Below are 27,361 nucleotides of genomic sequence, written 5' to 3' on the forward strand. Positions count from 1 at the left end.
CCTCAACTGTCCTCTGTCCAGCTGATAAAACCCAAGGCCTCCCACCACTGGCAACTTCTCCAGTGCACTTTGGTGTGTTCAATGCATTCTGTAGCACAATGAAAATTGGGAGACAGAATAAAATTAAGTTTTTAATACTAAAAAACCCACGAGAGCTTCTCTTCATCTTCAAATTCAATAAAAAGCATAAATCCTAAAAAAAAAAAAAAAAAATTGCCACAGAATTTCAAGTGAGCCTGGGTGTAGAAATTAGGTCTGGCTTGCTGTGGACTACATTGGGTCCTCATAACACTGAGTGCTTATACAGCAATTTACATCTTCAAAGCACTTAAATCTCACAAGTCTCCATTTTACAGATGGGGAAACTGAGGCAGAGAGGGTAAGTGACTTGTCTGAGCCTACACAGGGACTTGAGCCCAGCTCCTTAAACTGAAATCAAGGGGAATTAGGCACCTAAATACCTCTGAGGATCTGGGCCCCGGTGTAAGAGCCAGAATTAGATACCGTGAGTTTCTGGCTACAAATGCTGTGCTTAGATTACATCACTCTAGGGAAGAAAGGAAACTTTCTGGTTGTAGAATCTTCAGAATTAAAATACAGCACAAGTTCTGTATGTCCTAAATGATCTCACAGTTAAAGTAAATACAGGCCTTTTTAATGGTATAGCTAACAAGGTAAGCTTCCAAATTCACCTGGACTAACTCTTTAACTGCATTCCTTCCTTTCTTTTTAATTGAATGCAATACTAGATCCTGATGAATTAGAAGATAATTGTTAGTGAAGTGGACATCTGTATAGTTATAACCTTTGTTTCCCAGACAGAATATGGTTTGGATTACACAGATGTTTTTGTATTCTGTGACAGTTGGATCCATTTCTGTTCTGAAAGCATGGGATATCAAAGGCATTTTTCCAAGACCATGTTATGAGCACTAATTATTCACTGGCCATGGAACGTGATTAACAATTTTAGAGCCCTTGGCTATAGAGTAGAAAGTCAAAGGAAGTGAAAAGATGCTATATGGGCCTGGGCCAGTGGTGGTCTTCTCAGCTGTGCAAACCCTAGAAGAACACTGGTGCTAGCTCTGAAGGGCTAATCTATCCAGGGGAAGAACCAGCATGCTGAGGAAGAGCAAAACTCTCTCATTCAGGGAGCCTCAACCCAGTAAGCACCCATAGATCCTCAAATTTAGTTTATTTCTACACACCCCCAGTCCTGTATTTTTAACCCTTTTTGCTTGCTGCAGCACTAATGGGAGTATCTCAGAGATACTCCCACTCTTTCTTGTCACAGAGCCAGTTCTCTTTAGGTCCCCACTTTCACTCTCTTTCCTCCCCCGTCTCTTCACTTGTCACTGTTACTGCTAGCCATTGTATCACTCCTCTACTGTACATAGCTGGCACACAGCTGCAGCTTCTCCCAAGGCCACCACATGTAGATGTCTCTGCTAAAAGTATACCAGTCAGCTAGCTACTCCTGACAGCTGCTCACCCAGCTCCTCTAGCTGCTGCTCTCCCACCCTTGTACTTTGCTGCCTCTCCCAAATACTGCAACCAATGTCACTGCGCCGTGCACTTAATCGGCCTCTCAACTAATATGGCTGCATGCTCAAACCCTGCAGCTTCTCCTCTCCCACAAAGGCACCGTAGTGATATGAAGTTCTTTCAGTCAAGGAAAACTGGACCCAGAGTCCATCAATTCCATTCCTTTAGTTGGCCAGTCTCTGAAGTGAAATTGTAAGTGCTCCTTCCCTAAAATGATGAGCTTGCTGTCTCCTCAGTCAACCTCTGCCAATCTAGCGAGTAAATGATATTGTTTAGAGGAATTGAACTGCTTAATTTAAACAAAAATATATGGAACAGAAAAAGGCTTTAGAAAGCTCTTTACCATTTCCTAAAGGAGTTATTAGGATTAGGTACTAACAATTCTAAGTAAAACAGCAAACGTTGATACCATAAACACTGAAACCAAATAATGTCCTTATCTACTGCTTTTGTCCTCCATGGAAAGTGTTGCTATATTGGTTCCCTACTCTTCTGGGAACATAACTGAGGTTGTTTAATGATACCCGTACTTTTTAAATGACACTCAACATGTATAGCTCTCAGAAATAAAGCTTGCAGTGGTACACAGCTGCAGTGAAATGGAGTGAACTTCACAAGTATTGCCACATGGAAAGAATTCCATGTGAGTGATGGTACTGAATTTTTTAATCTCCTAGTACTATGAAGTATGACAGGCCATTGGTAATCTAGAGTACACTGTGTACAAGAACCAATAGTTATTTCCTTATTATCTAATTAATTTTAGGCAGGGCAGGGAAACGATACATAGCTCACAAATATGTCAGTCTGGAGTGGTTTCTGTCAGCTGGGCCTTTATTCTGCCCTTTTCATGTGTGTGTCACAGGACAGCTTTTTATTAGGGCTCTTTATAGGAAGTGAGAGAGAATCATTTTACATCCTGCCCAGAAAAAATGGCATCAAACAACTTCTTCAAAGTTCACACAAGATTTTCTAAGAACAAGTAAATGCCTACACGGTTAAATCAATCCCAGCTAATTCAGCATTTAGTAAACTCTGTCCTTAGTCACACATTCTACTATTCCCAGGCAGAATAAAGAATTGGTTTATAGGGGACAATGGTGCAGATGAAAAGAAACAGAAAATAAAACCCTTTGGAAGGATGCAAGTGCACCTCTGGAGATGTAAGAATTTACTGCAGAGTAATATTTATTGCGTTCGCTTCCTGGATTAGTGTGGGGAACACATACTTTTTTCTTGCAATTTCAGAGATTCAGTTTAGATAGTTTCTGAGGATGGGTCAAAGCTTAAATTTTATCCAAATCTTTTCCTTGTACAAGCTTCAGGAGTTTGGAAGTGAGATCTGAGACACCAACAAACAAGGATTTGCAAAACCAACTCTAAATCCAGACTTCTTAGATCATCTCTAGTAAGGACTGAAAAGTTTAAGTGTATCCAAACTCTGAGCATCCCTGATGACTCTGCCCACCTTCCTAGACACACATGCTGATGGCAGTGGAAACAGCCTGATCTTCCATGTGCCTCCCCACCCCCACCATCTCACTTAAGAATTTACACATATTATAGTAGGTCAAAATGGGGGAAACTCATGCTAATATGGGAGTTTTGTACATGACTGATGATTTTTAAGGCCAAAAGGTACCATGCTGATCATCTAACATGCTCTCCTACATAACACAGGTCATAAAATTTCACCAAGTGACTCCTGCATGATCAAGCCCATAACTTCTGTAATTTTAGTGAATCCATATAGTGGGTTTCCTCAGACCGTTTGAGGAGAACTCATGTAGTTGGTATAATATGGAGTGTGATTTGCCGGGACAACATATTCTTGGCTGTGGGGAGGATGTAAGCAGGGTCTGAATAAGCTCTCCCCTGACAGCTAGCTGGGGAGTGGGAGAGCTCATTCAGACCCTGCTGACATTAGAAAGACATCCAATCTTGATGTTAAAGACTGCAAGTGATGGAGAATTCATCACATCTCTAAGTAAGTCGTTCTAATTGCTAACTACCCTCACTGTTAAAAATGTATATTTTATTCCTGGACTGAATTTGTCCACTTTCAGCTTCTAATCATTGAATCTTGTAATGAATGCTTTGTCTACTAAATTAAAAAACCCTCTACAATCAGAAATCTTCACATATAGATCATGATCTAGTCATCTCTGAACCTTTTCTTGGATAAACTAAATAGATTGAGTTTCTTTAATCTTTTGCTGTTATGCAGGTTTTCCAGACTTTGAATAATTCTTGTAGCATTCTTTTTAACTTTTTTCATTTTGCCAATATTCTTTCTGAAGTGTGGATTCCAGTACTGGACATAGTATTTCAGTAATGCCCTCACTAACTCTGTATAGAAAAGTAATACCACCTCCCTACGTCTACTCCGTATTCCCCTGCTTATACACCCAAAGATCTTAGTGCTTTTGCAACAGTTTGAAGGACCTGTGCATACTTTAAAAAAAATAATAGGATTTATTTCTTGTGCAGATTTAACAAGCAAAGCATATTGTAGCTAATCCCACCAAACCCCCTTTGCGCTGGTCCTATGGGGCTTCCTCCCCCTTGAGCTGAGTTACTTTCCATATTCCAGACATCCCATATTTAGTTTCTTTCTGCAGGAGAACTGCAGTGGTCCTGCTAAGGCAGTTTAATGTAGGTGGAGACAAAAAAAACAAAAAACAAAAAAAACCCCAGAAGATCAAAATATCACAGCAATGCAGGATTCTAGTGTTAATCCTGCATACTCCTTTCTCTGAGAAAGCTTTTCATCAATAAACTATTAAAGATTTGAAAAGAAGTGTGTTTTTTTTTTGTTTTTTTTTTTTTTTAAGGAAAGTAGTAGAACAAAATTGTCCTGATTTGTGGCTTCTTTCGTAAGAAAGTCTCTAGCTATTATATCTGAAGTCAGAAACACTCCACTCTTCATGCTGCTCTCCTGATGTATAGACATTTACTATAACCTAATTAGGTGTGGCCATATGTCTTACCATAAATGAACATCCTTCACTTGGTCAGCCAATCATGTTAACAACAGCCTCCCATGGAACTGCTTTACATCTTTCCAAGGTAGGGCTTCCCAAAATTTGTTATCTTGCGTCAAAACATTGTTGGCACTTCATTTCACTATGGCAATTTCATGACAGTTGTCCCAGGCAACTTGATAAAAGGTATTTTTAGAAGGTCTTGGTAGTAGTCAAGACATATGTCTTCTTACCTTAGCATAGTGCTAGATATTCAAATTTTAAGCAGCTTTAAGTAATTACAAAATCAAAACTTATAAAGAAATTGCCAAAATATTGCCCTTATGTTCAAGAAATATCATTTCTTTTTGTTTGCTTGCTTGCTTGTTTTTTTGTTAATGGGAGATAATGTCTAAAATAGAACCAGTGAAAGCACAAAGGAACAACATTTAATATATAAAATGTATTGTTCCCATTTGGTCAATGAACTTGTTTGTAGAATGTCTAATACAATGGGACTCTGATCCTGACTGGGGCTTCTGGGTGATTTTACAATACAAATATTTAATAAGAAGTCTCTAATTGCCCTCTCTGTGTGCATACATAACACCCACTGGAATTAATAGGCATTGCATACATAACAAGAGAAGGCTAGATCCTTAAATCTGTACATGTTTAATTGATGATGTCCAATTTTTGCTTCACAGTGAAGTTCTTATTCCTTTTCTGACCCATTGTACCGTTACAACAAAACGATTTAAATGTACTGCAGCTTCTAAAGCTGATTTTATGATGTCGGTATTTGCAGACACAACACAAGGCCTTTTGTGACCAGTGTGCTCATTACTATTATACTACTGAAAACACTGGAGTAAAAAATAACTACTGCGGTTGATGAACACCAGCCTTACCTGCCAAGGTTTATAGCAAGAAGAGTGATGCAGTTTGCGAAATCAGTGCAGCTAGCATGAAGTTAACAGTAACTCCTTAAAAAGGTTTTGTATAGAACTCCATAGTTCCATGGTCTCTGGTGCCAGATTTTAAATGTTTTTTAGAAACAACAAGACTAAAATTTTCTACAAGCAAATTTCACATTTTTTTTCTTTTTTTAAAAAAACCTGACAACAAATCAACATTACTAAGAATAATAATCAATAATAATGTTTACAGAATGTTATCTATATTATTGCCTGCTTTTTGTATGGGGGAGAGGGATAGCTCAGTGGTTTGAGCATTGGCCTGCTAAACCCAGAGTTGTGAGTTCAATCCTTGAGGGGGTCATTATAGGGATCTGGGGCAAAAATCTGTCTGGGAATTGGTCCTGCTTTGAGCAGGGGGTTGGACTAGATGACCTCATGAGGTCCCTTCCAACCCTGATATTCTATGATTTATATAGAACAAAATGAGTTTATACAGTAAACTATATGCTTTGCAAGATCAGGACTTATAGTTATATTTTCTAGTTTTAAAAAGTCCAGAAATAGATGTTCATTAATTCTGAGGGAATTTTGAATGTCTTGAAATATGGCAGAGTCAGGGAAGGGATTACATTGGTGGGATGGGGATATAGTGTCTTTCACTATTACTATATTGCTGATTCAAATCCAACCCTGGTAGTAATATCATCTGATTACTATTATGCAGTCATTGTAAACTGAGTTGGTAGTGTAATCCCAGGTCACATAAATCCCTAAACTTGACATTAATGATCAGCCTTGTTGGCATAGTTATAGAGAATGAAACCCTCTTTGGCCCCTAGAGCCAATGCCTCCAAGCCAGGGGTTGGGCACAGTGGCAAGGCAGCTTATATTGCTGCTACCCACACTGCAACAGTTAGTTCTGAGGGCAAATGGAAAGGTTTGGCCTGCAAAGATGGTAACTCAATGCCATTCAAAGGCCCTGCTTTTGTTTATACATGGCAAAGTGATATTTTGGCTTCAAAACTGAAGGGGCCTGTTAGTAAAGTTACAAATTTGTCACTGTATTTTCACTAAAACAACAAGAAGTCTGGTGGCACCTTAAAGACTAACAGATTTATTTGGGCATAAGCTTTCGTGAGTAAAAACCTCACTTCTTCGGATGCATAGAGTGAAAGTTACAGATGCAGGCATTATATACAGACACATGGAGAGCAGGGAGTTACTTCACAAGTGGAGAACCAGTGTTGACAGGGCCAATTCAATCAGGGTGGATGTAGTCCACTCCCAATAATAGATGAGGAGGTGTCAATTCCAGGAGAGGAAAAGCTGCTTCTGTAGTGAGCCAGCCACTCCCAGTCCCTATTCAAGCCCAGATTAATGGTGTTGAATTTGCAAATGAATTTTAGTTCTGCTGTTTCTCTTTGAAGTCTGTTTTTTTTTCTTGGGTACCCGTGCCAAGCCCTAAGATACAACCGAATTTGCTCCAACCCCTCAGACAGAGACAAACACCTACAAGATCTTTATCATGCATTCGTAAAACTACAATACCCACCTGGGGAAGTGAGGAAACAGATTGACAGAGCAAGACGGGTACCCAGAAATCACTTACTGCAGGACAGGCCCAACAAGGACAATAACAGAACACCACTGGCCATCACATACAGCCCCCAGCTAAAACCTCTCCAGCGCATTATCCACGATCTACAACCTATCCTGGAAAATGATCCCTCACTCTCACAGACCTTGGGAGGCAGGCCGGTCCTTGCTTACAGACAACCCCCCAACCTGAAGCAAATACTCACCAGCAACTACACACCACACCACAGAAACACCAACCCAGGAACCTATCCCTGTAGCAAACCTCGTTGCCTACTCTGTCCCCATATCTACTCTGGCAACAGCATCAGAGGACCCAACCACATCAGCCACACCATCAGGGGCTCATTCACCTGCACATCCTCTAATGTCATATATGCCATCGTGTGCCAGCAATGCCCCTCTGCCATGTACATTGGCCAAATGGGACAGTCCCTCCGCAAAAGAATAAATGGACACAAATCAGACATCAGGAATGGTAACATACATAAGCCAGTAGGTGAACACTTCAATCTCCCTGGTCATTCTATTACAGATTTAAAAGTCACTATCATTGAACAAAAAAACTTCAGAAACAGACTTCAAAGAGAAACAGCAGAACTAAAATTCATTTGCAAATTCAACACCATTAATCTGGGCTTGAATAGGGACTGGGAGTGGCTGGCTCACTACAGAAGCAGCTTTTCCTCTCCTGGAATTGACACCTCCTCATCTATTATTGGGAGTGGACTACATCCACCCTGATTGAATTGGCCCTGTCAACACTGGTTCTCCACTTGTGAAGTAACTCCCTGCTCTCCATGTGTCTGTATATAATGCCTGCATCTGTAACTTTCACTCTATGCATCCGAAGAAGTGAGGTTTTTACTCACGAAAGCTTATGCCCAAATAAATCTGTTAGTCTTTAAGGTGCCACCAGACTTCTTGTTGTTTTTGTAGATACAGACTAACACGGCTACCCCCTGATACTTGTATTTTCACTGTTACAAATACCTGACATCATTTTAGTTTAATTCTCAGAAATGTTACAAAGGAGAGACTGGGCTAAGTGACCATGGAAAATGGCTTGGATAAATAATTTCCAAGCAGCTCATATGTCTGAGAGCTTTGTGGGCACATACAGAATACCTCTACACTGGGAAAAATTTTAAGAATTTTTCTTCACTGACTCAGCTCAACCCAGGCTGCCTGTGGTGGCAGTCATAATAACGAGAACATAATTTTACTACTGTATCATCTAACCCTGTTCAGAGGTAGTTTAAAAACACCCGTGTTCTGTCTACACTGCAGCCTCCACCATTGCTACCAGTGATGTGGAACTATAGTTTCCATTATTCCTACTGTAGTCAAGGCTACATTGGCTGGCACCCACAGCCTTTGTTAGAGAATCATGCTTGACTGGCAGCAGAGGATGTGTCCACAGACAGTTATTAGGAAACTTTGCCCACAGATCACAAACACATTTGTTCTTTTTAACACCAATGACTCCAGCAGCCAATGGCAGTGCACATTTTGTCTGTGACATCTCATAAAATGAAAACACATCAGATCTATTTTGTAATCCGTTTTTGAAGTTAGTATCTGATTATAAAGATAATTTCAATGATAAATTACTTTAAACAAAAGTAGTCTACTGGGCATAACTATTTGCCCTCCTCCCCCACCCCCCCGCTCCAGTGTTTGCTTCTCCTGCTATGGCATTTACATGAGTGGATGTTACTGAACATCTCAACACCTGTGTATCTGGAGTTTTGGCTTCATGTTTTGGCACTATTGGCAGTTTGTGTTTGGTTGATTTTGGTTTTATTTGTCTATTTTTTTTTAATCTCTTCCATAATATTAATGATCTCTAGCTAGTTTCTGAGGAAATCATATGGGAAATGAAGCCAAAAACAACCTTCATGATCCGAACTGTCCTCTGTGAACATTGGAGAAGTTTAAATTAGGAACCAAATCCAATCTTTGGAATTGGACCCATATCTAATAAATATGTTAATACCAGAAACAAAGATATAGTGGGAGAGAGAAAATAAAAATGTAACTCTACCTGATTTCCCTTCCGATAAGAGAACGATATAGATTTTTCTTATGCATTTTTGTTTTCAGAGACGGGACTCTGAAAATTGAGGAAAAATAACCCTGTACATTTCATTGAAGGCTATTTCCAAGATCCAAACTGTCAGTCTTTTTGGTTTGACATACTTTTTAAACTGAGATACATGTTCATTGTTACTGCTGTTTAATAATCCGAGGGTCATTTGAAGGGCTTTTGTTTGAGAGACTTTTCAAGCAAAGCCAAGACAGCAGTTTTCTTGGTTGTAGACAAAAATACATTAAAACAACCAAGGGAGCTATTACTTTTCCACATAATTATTTTTAATGTCTCACTGGACATGTATGAAATGCCTTTTGGTTCCTGTGGGAGAATTACTTTTTTTTGTTTTGTTTTCACATTTTTTAGTGTGGCCTTTGTTAAATTTCTGTTATGTTTTTCTACTGTGCAACCCTCACCTCAAAAGACTTTATAAACACAAGCAGCGTCTTTAGGAACAGGCTTCCAGTGTGGCCAACATGGTACATGTAGTTTTGTTACTGGTCATAAGGCCCTAAGACACTTGCATTCTTTAGGTCTACTTGAAAATAAGCGTATTAAAATGCAGCAGCCTCATGTACCTGGTATGAAAATGCGTGTTGGAGATCCTTCCAGTTTCCTCTAAAAGGGGAGGATGGGCCAAAAAGAATCAGTGATTTAAAGTGACAAAGCATATTTTTCTCTTCTATAAAGAAAGCAAACAGAAAAAATGGCACATAAATCAAAGCATAGAGGGAGGGAGAGAGAGAGAATCTTTTTAAAAAAGACAAACAATTCTGTAAGATTAAAGTTTAATATAATTCCTAAGTGGATGGTCAGGGCTGATTCAGAACATATACCATGTGTGTGCTGCTGCTGCTGCTGTATGGGGACCTATATTACGGGGTTTGAAGTGGAGGAGGTAGAGGGTATGCCCTCTCCTAAAACTGAAAGCCAACTATGATTCCCATTCCACTTTGAAAGGTGAACTTGGGGACCCCGCCCACTCTGGCTCACACAGTGACAAGTGCACCAAGTCCCTTACCAGATGTTCAAATTCTTCTGACAAAACATCTTTCCAAAGGGTGATAAGTGTTTGACCAACCCCAAATGTACTATGTTTTTGTAGCTGTCAGGCTCAGACCTACAACACAGGGGGCACAACTGCCAGGGCTAACCCTATATCTAGAGATCATGGAGGTGCATGTGAGGTTGGTTGGTTGGTTTTAAACATGAAATTGCTGCTGCTTTTATGTGTGCCAACTGCACCTTTGAACACCATGTATTCTACGTTGAAATATCTTTCATGAACGTTTGTTGTGTTTTCTTTTCCTGGGATGGTTGTTTTATTTTGGGATTCCAGTGACATTTCCTAGCCCTTCTCTTACAAATGAAAGATCCAGACTCTGAGTTGTCTTGCTCAGTGACATGGTATATTTATGATGACCTAGATCTGTTTCAGTTCTGTCATCTTCCAAAAATGCTATCTTCAGAGTCTGTCTGCAGTGACATATTTCACAAGAGGGATGCATGTCTTTAAGAAAAATGGTTGAGCTTACTAAAAAATATGGTGTGTTTTCTATGCAAGAATATTTCCCAGTTGGATTTGGACCCAACTTCAGATGCATGGTACTGCTAAGTTCTGAAGGACCAAATAAGATTTTCAGTATCTGCAGTTTAACTAACCTAGTTATGTATATTTGAAGTCTGTCAGTCTCTGACCTTATAAAATAGTAAATTGTGTAGGTGAGATTTAATTGTGTAATAAGGTCTAGTTTGTGGAATGATCTTATTTCACTCATGGAAATGCACCGCACAATTCCAACATTAAAAACAGTTTCCACTGGCTTTCCCTAGGGTTAGTTACTATGATGATAGGAGCAAAATAAAGTGTCACTGTGTCACAAAGCGACAAATGTGTCATAGTGTTTAAGCATGAGACTGGTTGACAGGAATTCATGAACTCTAGTCCCAGCTCAAACGTTTCTCCTTTTGTGGGTGTTGGACAAGTAACTTGTATTTGCCTTGTGTTTCCCTGTATCGAAAATTGGAATAATATGTCTTAATGCCGGGGTTAGATAATGTTTGTAAAATACTCTGAACATAACAATCACTATAAATGTTATGTATTTAATTACATTAATTTGTGACGAGTACAATGGAACTAATATAGTTAGGGCATTGTCTGGAGAAAATATTGTCTAAGGGTCTACTAAAAAAATGATCTAGCGATGCCATCCAAAGCTTCCTATGCTGATATGACGATCTTGTGTTCATTTGGACTACCACTCAGTTGCTTAAGATGATTCTGAGATCCAGATTGCAAAAATCTTGCATTTTGGGATATCCCAAAATGCCATTATACCCAGAATATTTAGTTTGGTTCTGAGCTCTTCCATACCGGAAAATGTTGGTGGGTGGAGCTCATAGGAGAAAGAGAGGGTTTATGAGGAAAGATTAAAAGAACTAAATACATATAGCTTGGGAAAGGAATGACTGTGGTGGAGGGACAAACCATCCTATAAATATGTGAAGCATGTAAACATGAAAAATGGAGAAGAACTATCTAGGATCTTACAAGTGGGTATAATGAGTAATAGATTAAATGACCAACAAAGAAAAAGAGGAAAAGCTTCCTGACAATGAGATCTGTTAGATTATGAAATAGTCTTCCAAGAAAAGCCCTGTGATTTGAGAAATGTAATTCTTGACTCTCAGAACCTCTGAATGGATGATACTTCTCCATTAATATTGTGTTGCCACTGACAGATATAAACTTGCTCTTTTAGGCTTACATTTTCAAATGTACATGTGCAGACTATATGGGCCTGATCCTGTACTATTGAAATCAATGGGAGCTTTGCCATTGACTTTAATGGACTCAGAATCAGACCATGCATATAAATCAGGTAGTTGCATGTGCACCTGGTCAGTTGGACTCAAATGCACATGCATACACAATTACTTGATTTGCATGCACATTTGAATGTGTAAAGTAGGTGCACAATTCCACATGCATTTATATGTGCAGCTTTGAAACTTTGGGCTCTAGTCTTTACCACATCTGTATGCAAACTGCTTATAGGGGATGTTGCAGTAAGTGTCAAGAATATCGAAGAAGTGTGTGTAGGTGGCTTGAACAGAAACTGATAAAATATGGTAAATTACCACAATGATTCCAGAAAAGCAAATGTAAATACCAGAGAATTGGTGATCTTGTTGGTTTCCCCATTGTTCATCAAAACAATGTTTGAACATTTTGCTACTCATAAATAGCATTGTTTCACTGCTAATTCCATGTTTGGTTGAAACTGGTTCTAACAGCTAATCTGAAAGAATATTACTGGATTAAAAATTCTGCACAAGTTTTAGCTGACATTAAACCTACTTACCATTTGTTGCATTTACTTGGACTGCTCTCTAGGATTTTCTGTAAATAATTGATAAGACTGAGAAACCATTTTGATTTGAATGATCCCAAACAAGACATTAGAATCACTGAAGGCAATAACTGTATAAAGGTCAAAAAGAGGATGTCTTTGCAAAATACTATGTTTGGTCTGGGGAACAAAATTCCTGGAGATAGAAAATGGACTGACAGCCAGGTATTTCAATATGTCTTTTCTGAGTGTACTTTTTTATAAACTATTCAAAGTATACTGCTTGTGTGTAATGTAGGCACACACAACAAATATACATCTGTGCAAGCAGATCATCAAAACAAGTAGAATTAATGGCCCCAAGTATGGATAGAGAGGGCAAAGAATTATGCTGCTTAGAGTGAGGCAATGAGATAAATAACTGCTAAGAAACCTCTTTGAAACTGTACAGAATCCATCTGCTCTGTTCCCAAGAGCTAACCGTTTGGAAATGTGGATCCTCTGAATTTGGAAACAAGTTACATAGAAATGTGAGTTTCTTCATGTGAGTTAATCTATGAATAAATCAAAATATCCATTTCTTGTAGATACTTTCCTTGCATTATCTTCTTATTTGAATTTAATATTTATTATCTCATGAGGGCATGATTAAATCTATGTCAATAGATCTATAACTTGGACTTTGTGAGATATATCTAACTTCTACGAAAGGGGAAAAAATAAATCACTTAGATGTGGAACAGTGATCACAATGGAAGTTTCTTTTACAAAGAATTTATGGAGACTTTAAGTCAGTGATACATTTTGAATAAATGCACTATTGACCAGTATCAAATTTCCATTGGCTTTATCTTGTTTTTTCTAAGCAACTGCTCATAAACATTTTTTATATCTTGATTAGCATGGTGGTGCTACTTGCAAATCTATTCATAGAACGATTAATCATTTGTGTTGTAATCTAAAGAAAGGAGTTGCACTTATTTGGTTGTTCCTTTCATTGTTTCTCTAAAGAAACCATAAATTACAAACTGACAGGGTCTCTTTGTCCCTTGCTTTTTCTGTTTCTTTTCCACCAATGTGTTTAATATTTTGAACAGAGATTAGGTAAGGTATCACCAAGGTAGTCTTAGTCTGATCTGCATGTCATTTAACTCTACAATGAACCAACGAGAAAAGAAGACAAATAAATAACAGTTCTGATTGGTCTAGATACAGCAGACTTCCAATGTCTCTTTAATTCTTGTTCTAACATTTTGCAACTGAATAGTAGAATGTAAACATTGGTTATTTTTAAGTTTGTTTTAGGGCCAAATTCATTCTTCATGTAACTCCATTAGGCTTACACCAGAGATAAATTTGGCCCTAAGACTCTGCTTTAACGAGTGATTTTTTCCCCCCTCTCCCCCTTAACTTCAGTTCCAATTCTCCCCAGCCTCAAAGTTTATCAAAACTACAAAAAAAAAAGGGGGGGGGGGCGATGGTGGTGCTGCTGAGCCCAGTTTATCTGCAAGTGTAAACAAGGAAAACATGGGTGCTGCAGTACTACTGTTGGGGGCCATATAAATACCAGAATAGACAGGAGAAGGACAGACTGTATTCAGGACTATTTCAGAACCCATTGTTAAAACCTGCTCAGAACACTGACAGTAAAAAACTTTTGAAGGGGTGTGAGGAAGGAGTTGAAGTTGAGGGGAGTTACAGTTGATTGTCTACCCTCTCAGCAAATTGGTTGGATGTTATATGCAACAGTGCATACATGAAGGAAGAGTTGGATTTAATGGGGGAGGGAAAGGAAGGAAGCAAATTTTATGTGGGTTTTTGGGGGGTGGAAGGAATGATGCAGAATAAAGGGCTGTGAGAAGTCACTTTTTGAAGTTGTTTTTTATTGCTTGCTTCCAGCAATTTATTTTTCAAGAACCATACAGAAATGATTAAGGTATTGGCCTTCAGTATAGGTACTTCATTTCCACATACTTGAATGTGTGTTCTAAGTGGATCCATTTATAGAGGGCAGAGAGTATGTGTCTGTGAGCATTATAGACATGTGCCCGTATAGGAACACTGTATGAAGTAGTCTGATAAGCACAGAGCATCTGAATTCTAAGCATGATCAGCCTTGATTGAATGAAAGTGTCTATTCCCTTGACTTCTATCCAGTAAAATGATTGTGCCCTTAGGGCCTGAGAGCATGGAATCCTCTACCCACAGTGTGAAGAAGTAGTGGAGACACTCTGTGGCTGGTACAGTACTATGAGGGTTGCAGTAGCCCTGGCATTTTCTGCACTCTCCCCTTGGCAGACTGCATGTGTTGGCCACTAAATGCAAATGCACTCACTCCTCCTGCACCAAAAGGAACAAACAAATCACATACAGCTTTGACATCTTGCATGGGTAGCAGCATGAGATCCCATTGTGCAGTGGGATTCCAGTGGTCCTGCCACATTCCAAGTCTTCCACAGCACTGGGCCATCATTTTTGCTATGGATCTGCTGCCAGCAAGAATATCAAAACATGCCACCAACCACTGCTGTCCCCACAAAGATTGGTTACTGTGTATTTAAGATATGGACAAGCTCCTTCCATCCTTCATTTTCAACTTGAATGATGGAATGGTGCAAGCCTTAATGTTGGTATATTTTACATATTTCAAAATGTATTCATATTCCTGCTTGTCAGACACAGAAATGCCTGACAAGAAATGCCATAGAAAAGAGTTTTGGGAGAGCACTGACCCAGTGATGCTGCACAAAATACAACAGTATGCATGTATATAGCACTCTTTATCCCAACATCCTTGTGGAATAGGTAAGTATATCACTATTTCCATTGTATATGTGAGTAAATAGAGGCGCATGGAACTAAAACTCTGGGTCCTATTCATAGTCCCTGCTCTAACCACTGAACACACTGCTAGAGCCTTCATATTCTTGGGTTCTGGTGTCATTATTATGCAGTGGGACAAAGAGGGGACTCTGAATTTCCCCCTAAAATAGAATCAAGGTCCCAGTAAAGGTATTAAGCATATGCCTAACTTTAAGCATGTGCTTAAGTTAGGTAGGTACTGAAGTGCACTGCTGAGGCCTAAGGATGCAGCCACTCACTTGACATCACTTCCTCTGTACCCAGGGGTTCAGAACAAGATTTTAGAGAAGTGGACCAGATTCTCAACTGGAATAAATTGGCAGAATTCCAGTGGAGTTATACTGATTTATACCAGTTGAGAATCTGGTCTATCCTGTATCTTTGCCCTATGTTACTACAAAGGGGTAGAATAAACTGAAATTAGGACTTCCCTTGCATTGTTAAATGTTTGTTGAGAAATAAAAATGAAACATGAAGCCATACATGGTAGGAAAACATGCTTGTGCCTAATCCATTGGAGAAATTGTTATAGAACAATTCACCCTTAGGGCAATACTGCCCTGTTATTTTGCTAAGGTTAGTGAGACCTTGGGTTATCTTCTGTGTCAGTACCAGTCACAAACAGGCTTCACTTACTCATCAAAGTTGTCATAAGTATTCTGAGCTCTGTTTTAGTGACTTGGCATAATGTGCTTATTTTAGCTGGACCTTTCCCACCTCTTTTGAATGTGTAAATCCTTCCATTGCATTCCAGATGTGTATCTGGATTCACAGACAAAATGCCAGATGGCTCAGAGTTCTCATAAATTTTATAGGGGACAGGGGTGACTTGCTACTTTTTCATCTACAATATTATATTTAAGGATGGATCTGCTTTAAGCTGTAGTCTACCAAGCTATAGATCAGATTAATTCCTTGGCTCCCAGTTAGCATATTTAAAAGTAGTCATTTCTGATTCATTCAGTGACTTTTAGATCCTTTCTCTATATAATAAATTATTTACTACTTTAAAATGTCAGAGAGAAAAGGATGGAATCAAACTGCAACATGTTACCTAAAGTAAAAACAAAAAGCATATACTAAAGTGCCAAATACCAATAAAATTTCGATATAATTGTTTTAGCTACTCTAAGTATATCTCCCTGTACATCTGAGACTTTTAAAATGTCATATATACCAGATCTGAAAGATGTTACTGATATCTAGTTCTATATGAACTTTTATTCACCAGAATCTTGGCTAAGGCTAGCTGCACAGGGATATTTTATGACCTTATACAGCTTGATGATTTACATTCAGTTTTGTCTTAGCAGTCTGGTAATAAATTTTAACAGAACCCCTGTACTACCTAGTACTTCATTTTAGTCCATTTCCATCCAGGAGGGGTGCAAGGTGAGACTAAATAACAGGAGAAGAGTTACTACAGAAAGTGGAATGATAGCTGCCCAGTTATTTATGACACTATTAAAAGGCGCAGGCACTAGTTGTTGTTTTTCCTACCAAGAATTCAAGCATAGAGCTAGATCATTATTGTAGCCTTTGTCAGATGCCTCAACAAAGTGAAAGAACACTTATCAACCCTATTTATTGGTTAATTCTTTCAGTGATGATATAATTAAAGCCAGTAATCAAGAAAATTAGGAGGGGAAAATGTAAGATAATGAAATAAACCCAGGCTCGGTGAAAGGCATTTGTATGAACTAGAAGTATTATCAAACACCGAGAGAGACTTTTTTTCAAAAGAGGGAGACTTGAACACTGTTTCCTACAGGTGCAGAGTAAGTAACTTTTTTTTCCCTTCTCCACAAAGTTGAATTTGGGGTCAGAAGTTCTAATTGTAACCTCAGACTGGAATTCCAGATGGTGTGTTCGGGACTAGCAGCAAGTCTCAGTTCATCAATTTCATGTGCTCGAGTATGTGCTCTGGCTGTGGCCCTGACTCCATTCCCAATGTGGCATTAATGCAGAACAAATTGAGACATATCCTCTATATAATTAGTTCCAGAATTTCAAAGATTTACGGTAAAATAATAGAGTAAACTCCCCAAATCTGTCTTATTTTGGCGTCCGCAGAACAGTGGAACACTTTGCTGTGGCATATTTACTGTAGTGCTGTACAGCATTGACATTGGAGCAAGTGAGGGAAGAAATAGAGCTGCAGCAAACTTGTTGTCAGTTGCTGATACTGGTGAACGCAACCTCCCATAAACTCCAGACTGGTCTCCTAGCAGTTCACAAGGGCTCGGTCAGCTCCTAGCCTTTCCTCGACTCCCAAGCAAGACCAAGCAGCACAGAAAACAAGAATGCAGAAGAATCCAGCCTCCCCGAACCGGAGGGAAATTCAAATGCAATAATAGTCAATGGATTTCTGCGATCGAAAGGAAGGTACGGAACAGGCTGTAGCATTGGGATCTGGCCGATGCAGACGGGTCTGTCATGAGGAAAGGAATTCCTTCCAGTGGACTGCCCTGCTCATAAATAGCCAGAGAACTGACACTCTGGGGCACCCCCAAGCGCAGGGACTTTAGATCCTACAAACTAGGGATGATGTGTGGTTCCCTTACACTGTTCAGGATAACAAAGTGTGTGTGTGTGTGTGTGTGTGTAAAGAGTTGTGTGCTTAGGTCACACATTTTAAACACTAGTTAATCCGTAAAGCCCCGCACCCGCCCTTGCAGGAGCCAAGCGCAGGATGTGTACCGGTTTGAGATTTTCAAAGCAACGTGCAGAGAAGATTTAAGGAAATCCCCTGTACGCTGCTGAAAATCTCCATCACACACCTCCGAAGTGTCCAGCATGTATATTTGAGTAGTGTTGCTCCCTCTCCTCCCGCCGGGACTGCAGGGTGATTATCATTGTACTCCTAGACATGCACCACTTACAGATGAGAGCTCTGCGCCGGCACTGCCCCTGGAGCGCGGCACATGTATTAATTAAGCGTTATTGGTTCAGTTTCATTTTTCATTGGCCAGCATCTTGGGATTCCAAAGGCTTTGCAGTCCAATTGCCTGCCTGCTCTGGGATCTAATAACGCATACTTTGGTCCTGCTTTGAGGCCAAAGGGAGGTCACTGGCACTATTTATTACTTGGTTAAGTTCCTTCACTAAGGAGTACACGCATCTTGACAGATAGCTGGTTCCTTGTCTGTTTTTACAGTTGTACATTGCTTGTAAGGTTACAGAGGAAGCAGGGTAGAGACCGGCTGAAAGTGCTTCTAATTCCCTGGTGCCGATGAGCTAACAGAATCCAGCCATACTTTCCTTCTATGTTGATGACAGCATGCCAAAGTTTAAAGAAGGAGTTTGGGGGGAGAGGGAATCCCTTTTCCCTCAGAGCACACTCCGTTTGATCTCACAATAATATATACATATCATATGTACTGGAGATTCGTTTTATCAAACATTCCTTTACACAGTTGTTTCCTGCCCTCGCAAAGTCACTCTCCCCTCTCGCTCTCTCTCCAGCTTCCCTGAGTAACCGCTGGTCCGAGCGTGAACCTAAAGCTTCCTTTCAGTTGGATGGTCAGGGAGCTCTCGTCCACCACCCCAGGATGGCAACGGCCTCTGATTTCGCCTCGCCGGAATCTCCAGCTGAGGAAGCTGTTCTCTCCTCTGCACTGGACTGAAAATCCTGCTCTGCTGATCCCCAGCTAACGACACTAACACACCCTCCAGTTAGGCTTCAGGCTGTGTCCTAGGTCTGCACCTTCTGTGGCGATTAGAACTGTTTCCAACACTGATCTCTACCCCTCATGCCAGGGCAGGGCTGGTGTCCGCGTTGTGAAATCAATCGGCCGCCCGTGGACCCAAAAGGGGAGCACACGGGGAATGCACTGCCCGTGTGGATAGAACAAGAGCTGGATCCAGCCGCTATTGGGCCAGAGCGCGCCATTCGTTGTAAGACGCGCTCTCCATTGAAAGGAATGCTGCGCTCTGGGCCCGGGGTTCCGCACTTGCGGAACCTGTGCTCGGATGGGGATGGAATAAGGAACCCTACAAGGAGGGACCGGCTGGCAGGAGTTGTATGCGTCCTGCTGCTCCCTTTAGACCTAATAGTTCTATGCAGCTGAGACTAGAGGCTGACAGGGAAGGGTAAGGGTAGGGAAGCGACTCTGTTTCCCCGCGGTTTCAGTGAAATTGATCCACGCACTATGAGGAAAATAAATATCTGCTCCCGAGGGTTGGGAGCTCTGACTTTCCTAATGCGCAGCCGAGAGCGAATCCGATTATTTGTTTGCAAGGAAGGAACATGTTACAGAGAAGAAGCTCACATTTGAAATCTGTCTTCCCACTCCACATTTGTCTGAATCCTCCTCTTCGCCCGATAACTGTCGGATCCTCTCCCTTGAGGCTGAGGGCCCGATCCTGCATTCCTAGTGCATCCCTACCTTGTAACCGGTTTATTTGTAAATAACAAGTGAAACCTCCGCTGCGGCGCATTTTAAACTCCAAATAAATAAACGTGACTTCAGCGCGACTCTGAGGCTCAGGAGGAATGCAGGATCGGGCCTGTGATTAATTCTCTGCCTCTCTCAGCCTCTTTGCTCCCTGCACCCTGGACTCCTGGAGATGGTTCACAGCTTTGTTTCTGCTGCTCTTGGCACTTAAATAATCAAACCCTGATCAGCTCCCTGAGTGAAAGGAGACAGATCCCTCTGTTTGCACGGAACAGCGTGAACAAAGATCGGGATTGTTGGGAATTTATCTCTGTTTAAGTCATTCTTCCCCACCCCCAAGCCATGTGCGGATCATTTATGGTGCTTAGTAAAGCGTAATAAGAATTATCAGCCCATTAATTGGTGGAATGGAAGGGAGAAAAATAAGAGGGGAAAAACGCAGAAAGGATAGACAGTACAGCAGTGTGTATAGTTGGTTCCCAAAGCCCATTTTGCCAGGGATCTAGAGGAAATTTCTGCACCAGAGTGCTGGAATAATAAATGCTTCTGGATATTATTTCGCAATTAATTATTAAAAAGTTGGAAGAGATATTAAACCTGCTTCAGGGGTTAAACCTATTTCTAAGTATGGGAGGGCTGGATGAGACCTAAAGTGGGAGTGGGGCACTTAGATTATCCCACATCTGTCTATTGGGTCTCTCACACCTTCCTCTGAGGTATCTGTTCATGACCACTGTCAGAGAGACAGGACACTGGATGGCCGCAGATCTGATCCGGACTGGCAATTCCTATGTTCCTATCTTTTGTTTTGAGGCCAAGGGACCAGATTCTGAACTGTTAAATGTTGGGTAACTCTAATTTAAGTGAAGTTGCTCCTGATTTACACTGGTCTGAGATTAGAATCGGGCCTCCGTCCAATATATAGCTATATTTAAAGGTTCTTTTTGAAATAGGGAAGGTCCCTGGGTTTGCTCCTTAGATCTGAAAATGAACTTGGGAAGGACTCGTTTCCTTCAACACACATACATACGCACTGGAATCGCTTTAACTCTGGAAGAAGAGGGCTCTGAGCTCAGTGGATGCATGTACTAAACCCTTCCTGAGTTATCGGACACGCTCCTGACCTTGACATTTAGTTCTTATTTGAAAACAACTCCAACAATAAACTGCATCTATTGCAGGGGTATTTTTAACCTGGTGCCCTGTTGAATGTGAGGAAATGACTGCAAAAGGTGGGGATGGCCAATTACCAAGGGCTCTCTGTGATCTCCCTTCTGATTTTTTCCCTTGATAATTGGCAAGGGAGGACTAGTTGACTGGCAAATAGACTTCCACCCAATCTTTTATTGATTTCTTTGCTCAACCCAGTAGTATAGACAAATATAGAAGTCTCCAATTTGATATTTCTTTTTGGCTTTGCCCTGTGGGATCTTCTCGGGTGGCAGTCGCTGGGCATCGCTGTTGGGAAGTACATGCCCCTGAATCTGGCTCTTAAAAAAAAAACTGTTTAAAAGCGATGGATTGATCGATTCAGGAATGTATGTGTCCTCCTAGCGTATAGTCTATGTATACTTAGCATTCCAGCTAGGGTCAGGTGAAACTCTCGTAAAGACTGTATGTAACCTGTGCCAGTTACAGCAACGATCACACACGAGCAAGGAACATTTCAACACCTATCTCACCCAACTCTACATTTATCTGTAATAAGGCACAGTTTTAACAAATTAAACTTGTTTTTTGGGGGGTATAAAATGACTTGTTTCCCTTCCCTCACCCTGTCAGTCCTTATTCTCAGCTGGAGCGGGTGTATTGGGTATAAACACAGAACCTGCTGGAATTTATTTGCTCCTTGTTTTGGTTTAAAGTTTGTTGTTTGTTAGATTCTGTCCACTTTGTGTTCATCTGAGAGAGGGGAAGTTTTGGAAGTGCTTTCCTAAATCTTCCTGACAGTATGAATAATGCAATCCTCCCTAATGAGGAAATTACCTTTTCTGTTCAGTAAGAATTCTTGTTACTTAAACAAAGCAAACAGTTTACTAAAGAATAAGATAGTCCACTTTTAGGAAGACTTTGCCTTTGTGCTAAGAGATCCCTAAAATACTTGGTATAAACAGTTCAAAGATGTTCATTTCCACGTATGTTTTGTAGTGTTCAGTACTGGAGGTTAATTAGATTATAAAGCACTTATAATATAAACTATTGAAACAAACAAATTCCATAACAATTGTAGCTAGCAGAATATATACCTTTCAATGGCTCAAAAACGCTACGCGATAGGTTAAATTGTACCACATTAGGAAGTAGGAGAGGAAACAGAAATAAAAACAAACCAATCAGTGTAATCTTGAAAGAATGGGTTCTAATTTCACAAGCAATTTTCTGGAAGCTATACCAAACAGTTTTCTCTTTAGTTTAATCCTCACTTAACAATAAATCCTCAAACCTGGGAGATCTTTGATTATTGCAACAGGAACATTTCGCTGATTGCCTTTGGGTTAATATCTGTTTCCTTTTAGAGTAGTAAGACCAATTTACATATTCAACCCGTGATTTAAAAGATATTTGCTTAAACGTTATTTCTCAAAATCATGTAGTTTAATCACTTAACTACAAAACATTTAGTTGTGTTAATTTTTAAGGGAGAAAACAAATTCAGACCCTGATACTTAAATACGGTTATTTGTATTGATTCTTTTATTATTTTAAAACATAAAATCGGAGTTGATAATGCTGTGTGATAACTTCTGATGCTGTGGGGGGAAAGGATTACAGTGAAAATTGCTATGTAGACTATGACAAGTTCGGTTGTACAGATAGATGCTAATTGCAGTTCGTTGAGATTGAAAGGAGATCTTTTATCTTTACCTACCCAAAGCAGAAGGTTGCAGGGTGGGGTTCGAGAGTGACTGCTGCATTTTGTTTAATATTCTACATGTCCCGTAGAGAATTTTATGTTATGCAGGTTGAATTATGCCTGGTGGGAAAAAATACAAAGTACACAGACCGAGTGATTTGGAATGTTTCGCTTCTCGTGGAATATGCATGAAATATCAAAATGTAAAGATATCTAATATGCGTGTAATATCAAAATATAGCATCGAGGAACTATCAGAACCCTGTTTATATGAGGCGTTGGGAGCGTCTTTCAGAAGCAGATGATTTATTAGTAACTTTGAAAAAAGGAGGTAACCGAACAGGAGCCCCTATTTCGTGTTTGGAAAGAGTGTTATGGCTTTAAAAAACCGAACAAACTACCACCACTTTATTGGCTGAGTAGGGCAGAGAACACCAACAAGACAAACTGCTGTGAGGGCTGAAGATGGGTTTGTATCGGTCTCTTTCCCTGCCTTAAGTGTCTGTTGTCTGCAGGCAAAATCCAATCCCGTGGGAGAAAGTGTCGCTTGTGGCGGGAGCTCGATCTCTAGAGGGAGAGGGTTGGAAGGAAATTTCACACGGACCAGAGTCAGTGGGTGTTTCCAGCCAAGGCTTTCTAATGACCCCCGTCCTCTGTAAGGACCTGATCCAAAGCCTCTTGAAGTCAATGGTGATGCTCCCCGTCCCCGTTGATTGGAGTGGACTGTGGATGAGGCTTTAATTGCTCATCGCCCTGCAGTTTGTTTGGATTCCATTCAGCGCGTTTCATTGCCAGGATGAACATCTAACCGGGAGCTAGAGCGGGGGATAGGAGAGCAGGCGGCTGGGGACACCTGGACAGTGCAGGTGCTAACCTGCGCCGGACGCCCAGCCGGGCCTTTTGCGCTAGCCCAGAGCGTGCGCTAACGTGGCTCACCTTTCTGCGAGCCGTGGGACAATGTCAGCGGGTAACATTGCCAAAGGAAAGGGCAGGTGCGCTGAATGGGATCGCGAATAGAAGCTGTCCCCAGGCCCTGCTTTGCAGAGGCTGCAGGTCTCCCGGGAAAACACGGTCCTACCCCCTGTGCTAACCCCGGGTGAAAGAAGAGCTGCTGAGGCCGGGCTTCTCTACGGGGGGGAAGTGCCAGGCGAATCCTTTGGAAACAAAGATTCCATCAGTCCCCGTTATTTATTGTGTACGGCTCTGCTGCTGGCTAAGTTATTTCAATGGGATTGTATGTTTCATTTAAATATCAGTTCGCTGAGTAGAATTGGGGACATCTTTTTAAAGAGACTGAATCCCATATATCTCAGCACACTAAAGTATCACTGGCCAGCCAACTAAAGTCCCTTGCTGTGTTACTCTGCCCTTTGCCTTCCTTGTGATTCTCTTCCATAGCTCTGGTCCTCTCCAGTTTGAGCCTTGGGAGAGATTCGTACAAAGATCTCAGTACTCTGGTACCCTAAGGAGCCCTGTCACACTTGCTGCCCCAGGAGGGAAGTTCTTGATATCTCCCCAATATCCGGACAATTAATTCCAACCCCTGCCCCGCAAAACGGCCACAAAAGATCAGGCCAATTAGGCGTTACCCTGCCAGATAATGAATGATCTTATTACTCTTAGTTCTTCATCACATTTACTGGAGTGAATTCCTCCTGCCCGTCCTTACAGCTTCCACTTGCCCGCAGAAGGAGTATTTAATTCCTCTTGGGACCTTTAGTAACGAGAGATTTGCAATGAAAAGACACATTTTCTGCCTCTTTAAAACTGTGTCTTTCATTCATGCTTCTGGCAAGGAAAAGCTCATCCTCCCCCCCCCCTTCCCCGGATTGCCTGTAATAGATCCCCCTCCCCTATCCCAATTGTGCCAATAACTGTTCCACATGCAAGCAGCTCGTATCTGAAATCGTTTAGCGTGTACTTACTGACCACCTGGAGCCATCTAATAACCTGCCTGCTGCGGACCCTCGCTCAAGGCAAAGGCAAACCCGAGGGCTTTTAGGGTTAGTGGCGTTTGCACCAAGAGGTGGGAGTAACGTGTAGGGGGAGAGAGAGAGTCTCCCAGCACCCAGCCAGCCCCCTCCCTCCAGTGCTTTGGATTTGGCTTGGCGCAGCAGAGCAGGCTGAAGTTGTGTGAATGGAGCATCAGAGCCCCTGACTCCTCCTCCCGTGCAAGCCCCGCTATTTGAGCTTTGGGAACTTGAGGGTGAACAGGCAGCATCCGAGGTACGGAGTTCTAGGCGGCTCGCGCGCCCCGCTGCTCTCCCCAGCCAGCCGCGGGCCGCTCTCCCGGTGCTGTCGGAGTAAGGGGTGAACCTGGAGAACAACCTTGCCCTGGCGCTGCTGCCGGCTCCCGCAGGGCTGGACCCGGGGACTTGTGTTCCGGAGCAAGCTTCCCCCAAGGGGCTGAGCTCGGCAGCCTGGTGCCTGCAGCCGGAGCCGGGCTCTGGCTTGGCAGGCAGGGGGCAGGTCCCCTGGAATAAGTGCGGCCCGGGGGGGGACTGGCTCTCCGGCAGGAGGAAAGTTTGCGACCAGATGGGCTCCGACGTGCGAGATCTCAACGCCCTGCTCCCCTCCGTGTCCTCCCTGCCGGGCAACAGCAACTGCGCCATGCCGGTGAGCAGCGCCGCGCAGTGGGCGCCGGTCCTGGACTTCCCCCCGGGGGCGTCCTACGGCTCGCTGGCCCCGCACTCCTTCATCAAGCAGGAACCCAGCTGGAACGCCTCGGACCCCCACGAGGAGCAGTGCCTGAGCGCCTTCACCGTCCACTTCTCCGGCCAATTCACCGGCACCGCCGGCGCCTGCCGCTACGGCCCCTTCGGAGCCCCTCCGCCCACCCAGGCGCCCTCCAGCCAGGCTCGGATGTTCCCCAACGGCCCCTATCTGCCCAACTGCTTGGAGAGCCAGCAAGCCATCCGCAACCAGGGTAAGGCCAGCTCGCGCCCAGCGCCGCCGGGCTCGGGGAATGGTTTATGGGGCTCTCCCTCTTAATGCTACAATCCCGACAGGCTTGTAAACAGAGCTGTGCCTTGGCTGTTCCCCGCCAGGCAGCAGCTGGGTAATATAATACCCGAGCCCCTTCCCAGCGTGTCCTCTTCCGCGTGCAACTCAGTAGAGAACCCCCTTCTTAAACTGGACCAACATCTATAGACCTAGTTCTGGCAGTCATGGCTCTACAGGGACTTCCATTGCACACCGGTGTTAAACTGGGCTGGCCACTAACTCAGGCTTTCTTTAAAATAATATACGAATTGGCATTGCTATTCTATTCGCTCTTAAACTGAGTTCTGACTCAGCTTCTGTAGTGAAGGTGGGTGGTTCACTCTTGTTGTTTGGCGAGACCAGGAAACTTTCTCCTTGCAGAGTTTTGTTTCGAAGTGGGGCTGGCTTCAAGACAGTCAGATATTGATGAGGTTACTCTCAAGGTGATCTAGAGAATTAACTTCCAAAATATCTGGTATAAAGTGGGGAATTATCTTAAACTGTTAATGGATCATCGTAAATACATCACTTCCGTTAGAATATATTTTAATCTGAAGCCCTCTAGTTGTTAAATTAACGTTTAGAAGCTGTGAAATAACACGCCCACTTTTCCCTCTCCACTAAACGCGTAATTGTGGCATCTCCCGTTGGAAGATATTTTAAAAACAAAATCCGAACTAACCAAACAATGGGATGACATTTAGATAATCTCAATGTGGTGTTAAAATGTAATCTCCTAGGAAGGGAATAACAGAGAAACTACTACCGGTATTTTCAGTAGCCATTAAATTACCAGGAAAATCTATTAGCACAAATCCAGCAATCCCTAAGTGTGGACACGTAGTTATAATCTAAGAATTTTCCTTCCATTTGCTGTAATTTAAACATCTGCAGATGTGACCGGGGAAGGGGGAAAATACCAAGCAACATATAATGAAGCACTGCGGTTAAGGTTCAGTTTTCACCCCGTTTGAAAGAAATAAGTGCGTCGTTTTTATTCGATGTGCAACACTTTCCTGGGGCATCTGAAAGCTTGCAATGGCTTCTTGGTTAAGGGTTTGCTGTATAGAAATACCTCATGTAATCAACTACTAATTATTTATCTTAAATGCATTAAGATATAAGGTTTAATTATCTTAAACCTAAAACTGGAAAAATATAATTATAGATCTATTGAGAACATCCCTTGATTGAATATGAGATTTTAAGATAAATTAAATGAGGCCTGATCGGGGGTTGTCTTTTTTTTTTTAATCCGATGGGAAGAGACCTTCAGGCAGGTTGTATTATCTTTTCTCAAAGGTATGTACTATTCTTTTTAAGAGGAGGGCAACAAATCTTTTCTACACAAAGGTGTTCTTACTGCCTTGCACCAGATCGGTTACAATTCGGGCGCACGCACACACACACTTGTCAACCTCAAGAGCAGGGTTTCTTCTGGGGAATAAGTGCAATATTCACATAGCTGAATTGCTTATCTTCTAAAGTGCCTCATTGTAATACATATTGATAACCCACCATCTCGATAAAGAAACTGGGCTTTTATTATTATTTATTTTATTTGAATTGCGTCGTGGGTTGTAGAATAGGCATTGGGGAGAAAGAGCTAAGAATATATAGGAAAAATAAAGTATTTGAGCTTAATTATTTAATATTTAGTTACTGTAGCAATTACTTCAGCAATGCAGTCATTGAAACGAAAATGCAAAGCTCGTTGATTCTAGGGCCGTAGTAAACGTAAAGTATCTCTGAGCAGCGTTCATTTATTTGGTTCCAAAAGTAGTTCAAACG

The 27,361-nt window shown here is 41.6% G+C and overlaps 1 protein-coding gene and 1 long non-coding RNA gene across 7 annotated transcripts in view; one reads left to right on the forward strand and one right to left on the reverse strand.

Moving 5' to 3' along the window:
• The window catches only part of LOC122174384 (uncharacterized), a 92,225-nt gene extending 67,557 nt beyond the window's left edge, over window positions 1–24,668 (reverse strand). The window contains exons 1-2 of one of the 3 annotated variants that reach the window (XR_010600553.1): window positions 24,514–24,668; window positions 22,604–22,708 (exon numbers count right to left, since the gene is read on the reverse strand). This is a non-coding gene — a long non-coding RNA (uncharacterized LOC122174384). The remainder of the gene's footprint in view (window positions 1–22,603; window positions 22,709–24,513) is intronic. The other 2 variants (XR_010600552.1, XR_010600554.1) reach the window with 2 other exon arrangements.
• Window positions 24,669–24,756: 88 nt separating this feature from the next.
• The window catches only part of WT1 (WT1 transcription factor), a 48,455-nt gene continuing 45,850 nt past the window's right edge, over window positions 24,757–27,361 (forward strand). The window contains exon 1 of one of the 4 annotated variants that reach the window (XM_065592469.1): window positions 24,757–25,514. In XM_065592469.1, the coding sequence (XP_065448541.1) occupies window positions 25,124–25,514 (391 nt within the window). In that variant the 5' untranslated portion in view covers window positions 24,757–25,123. The remainder of the gene's footprint in view (window positions 25,515–27,361) is intronic. The other 3 variants (XM_065592468.1, XM_065592471.1, XM_065592470.1) reach the window with 3 other exon arrangements.

The sequence above is a fragment of the Chrysemys picta genome, chromosome 4 (assembly GCF_011386835.1).
Source record: "Chrysemys picta bellii isolate R12L10 chromosome 4, ASM1138683v2, whole genome shotgun sequence".
Taxonomy (NCBI): Eukaryota; Metazoa; Chordata; order Testudines; family Emydidae; genus Chrysemys; species Chrysemys picta.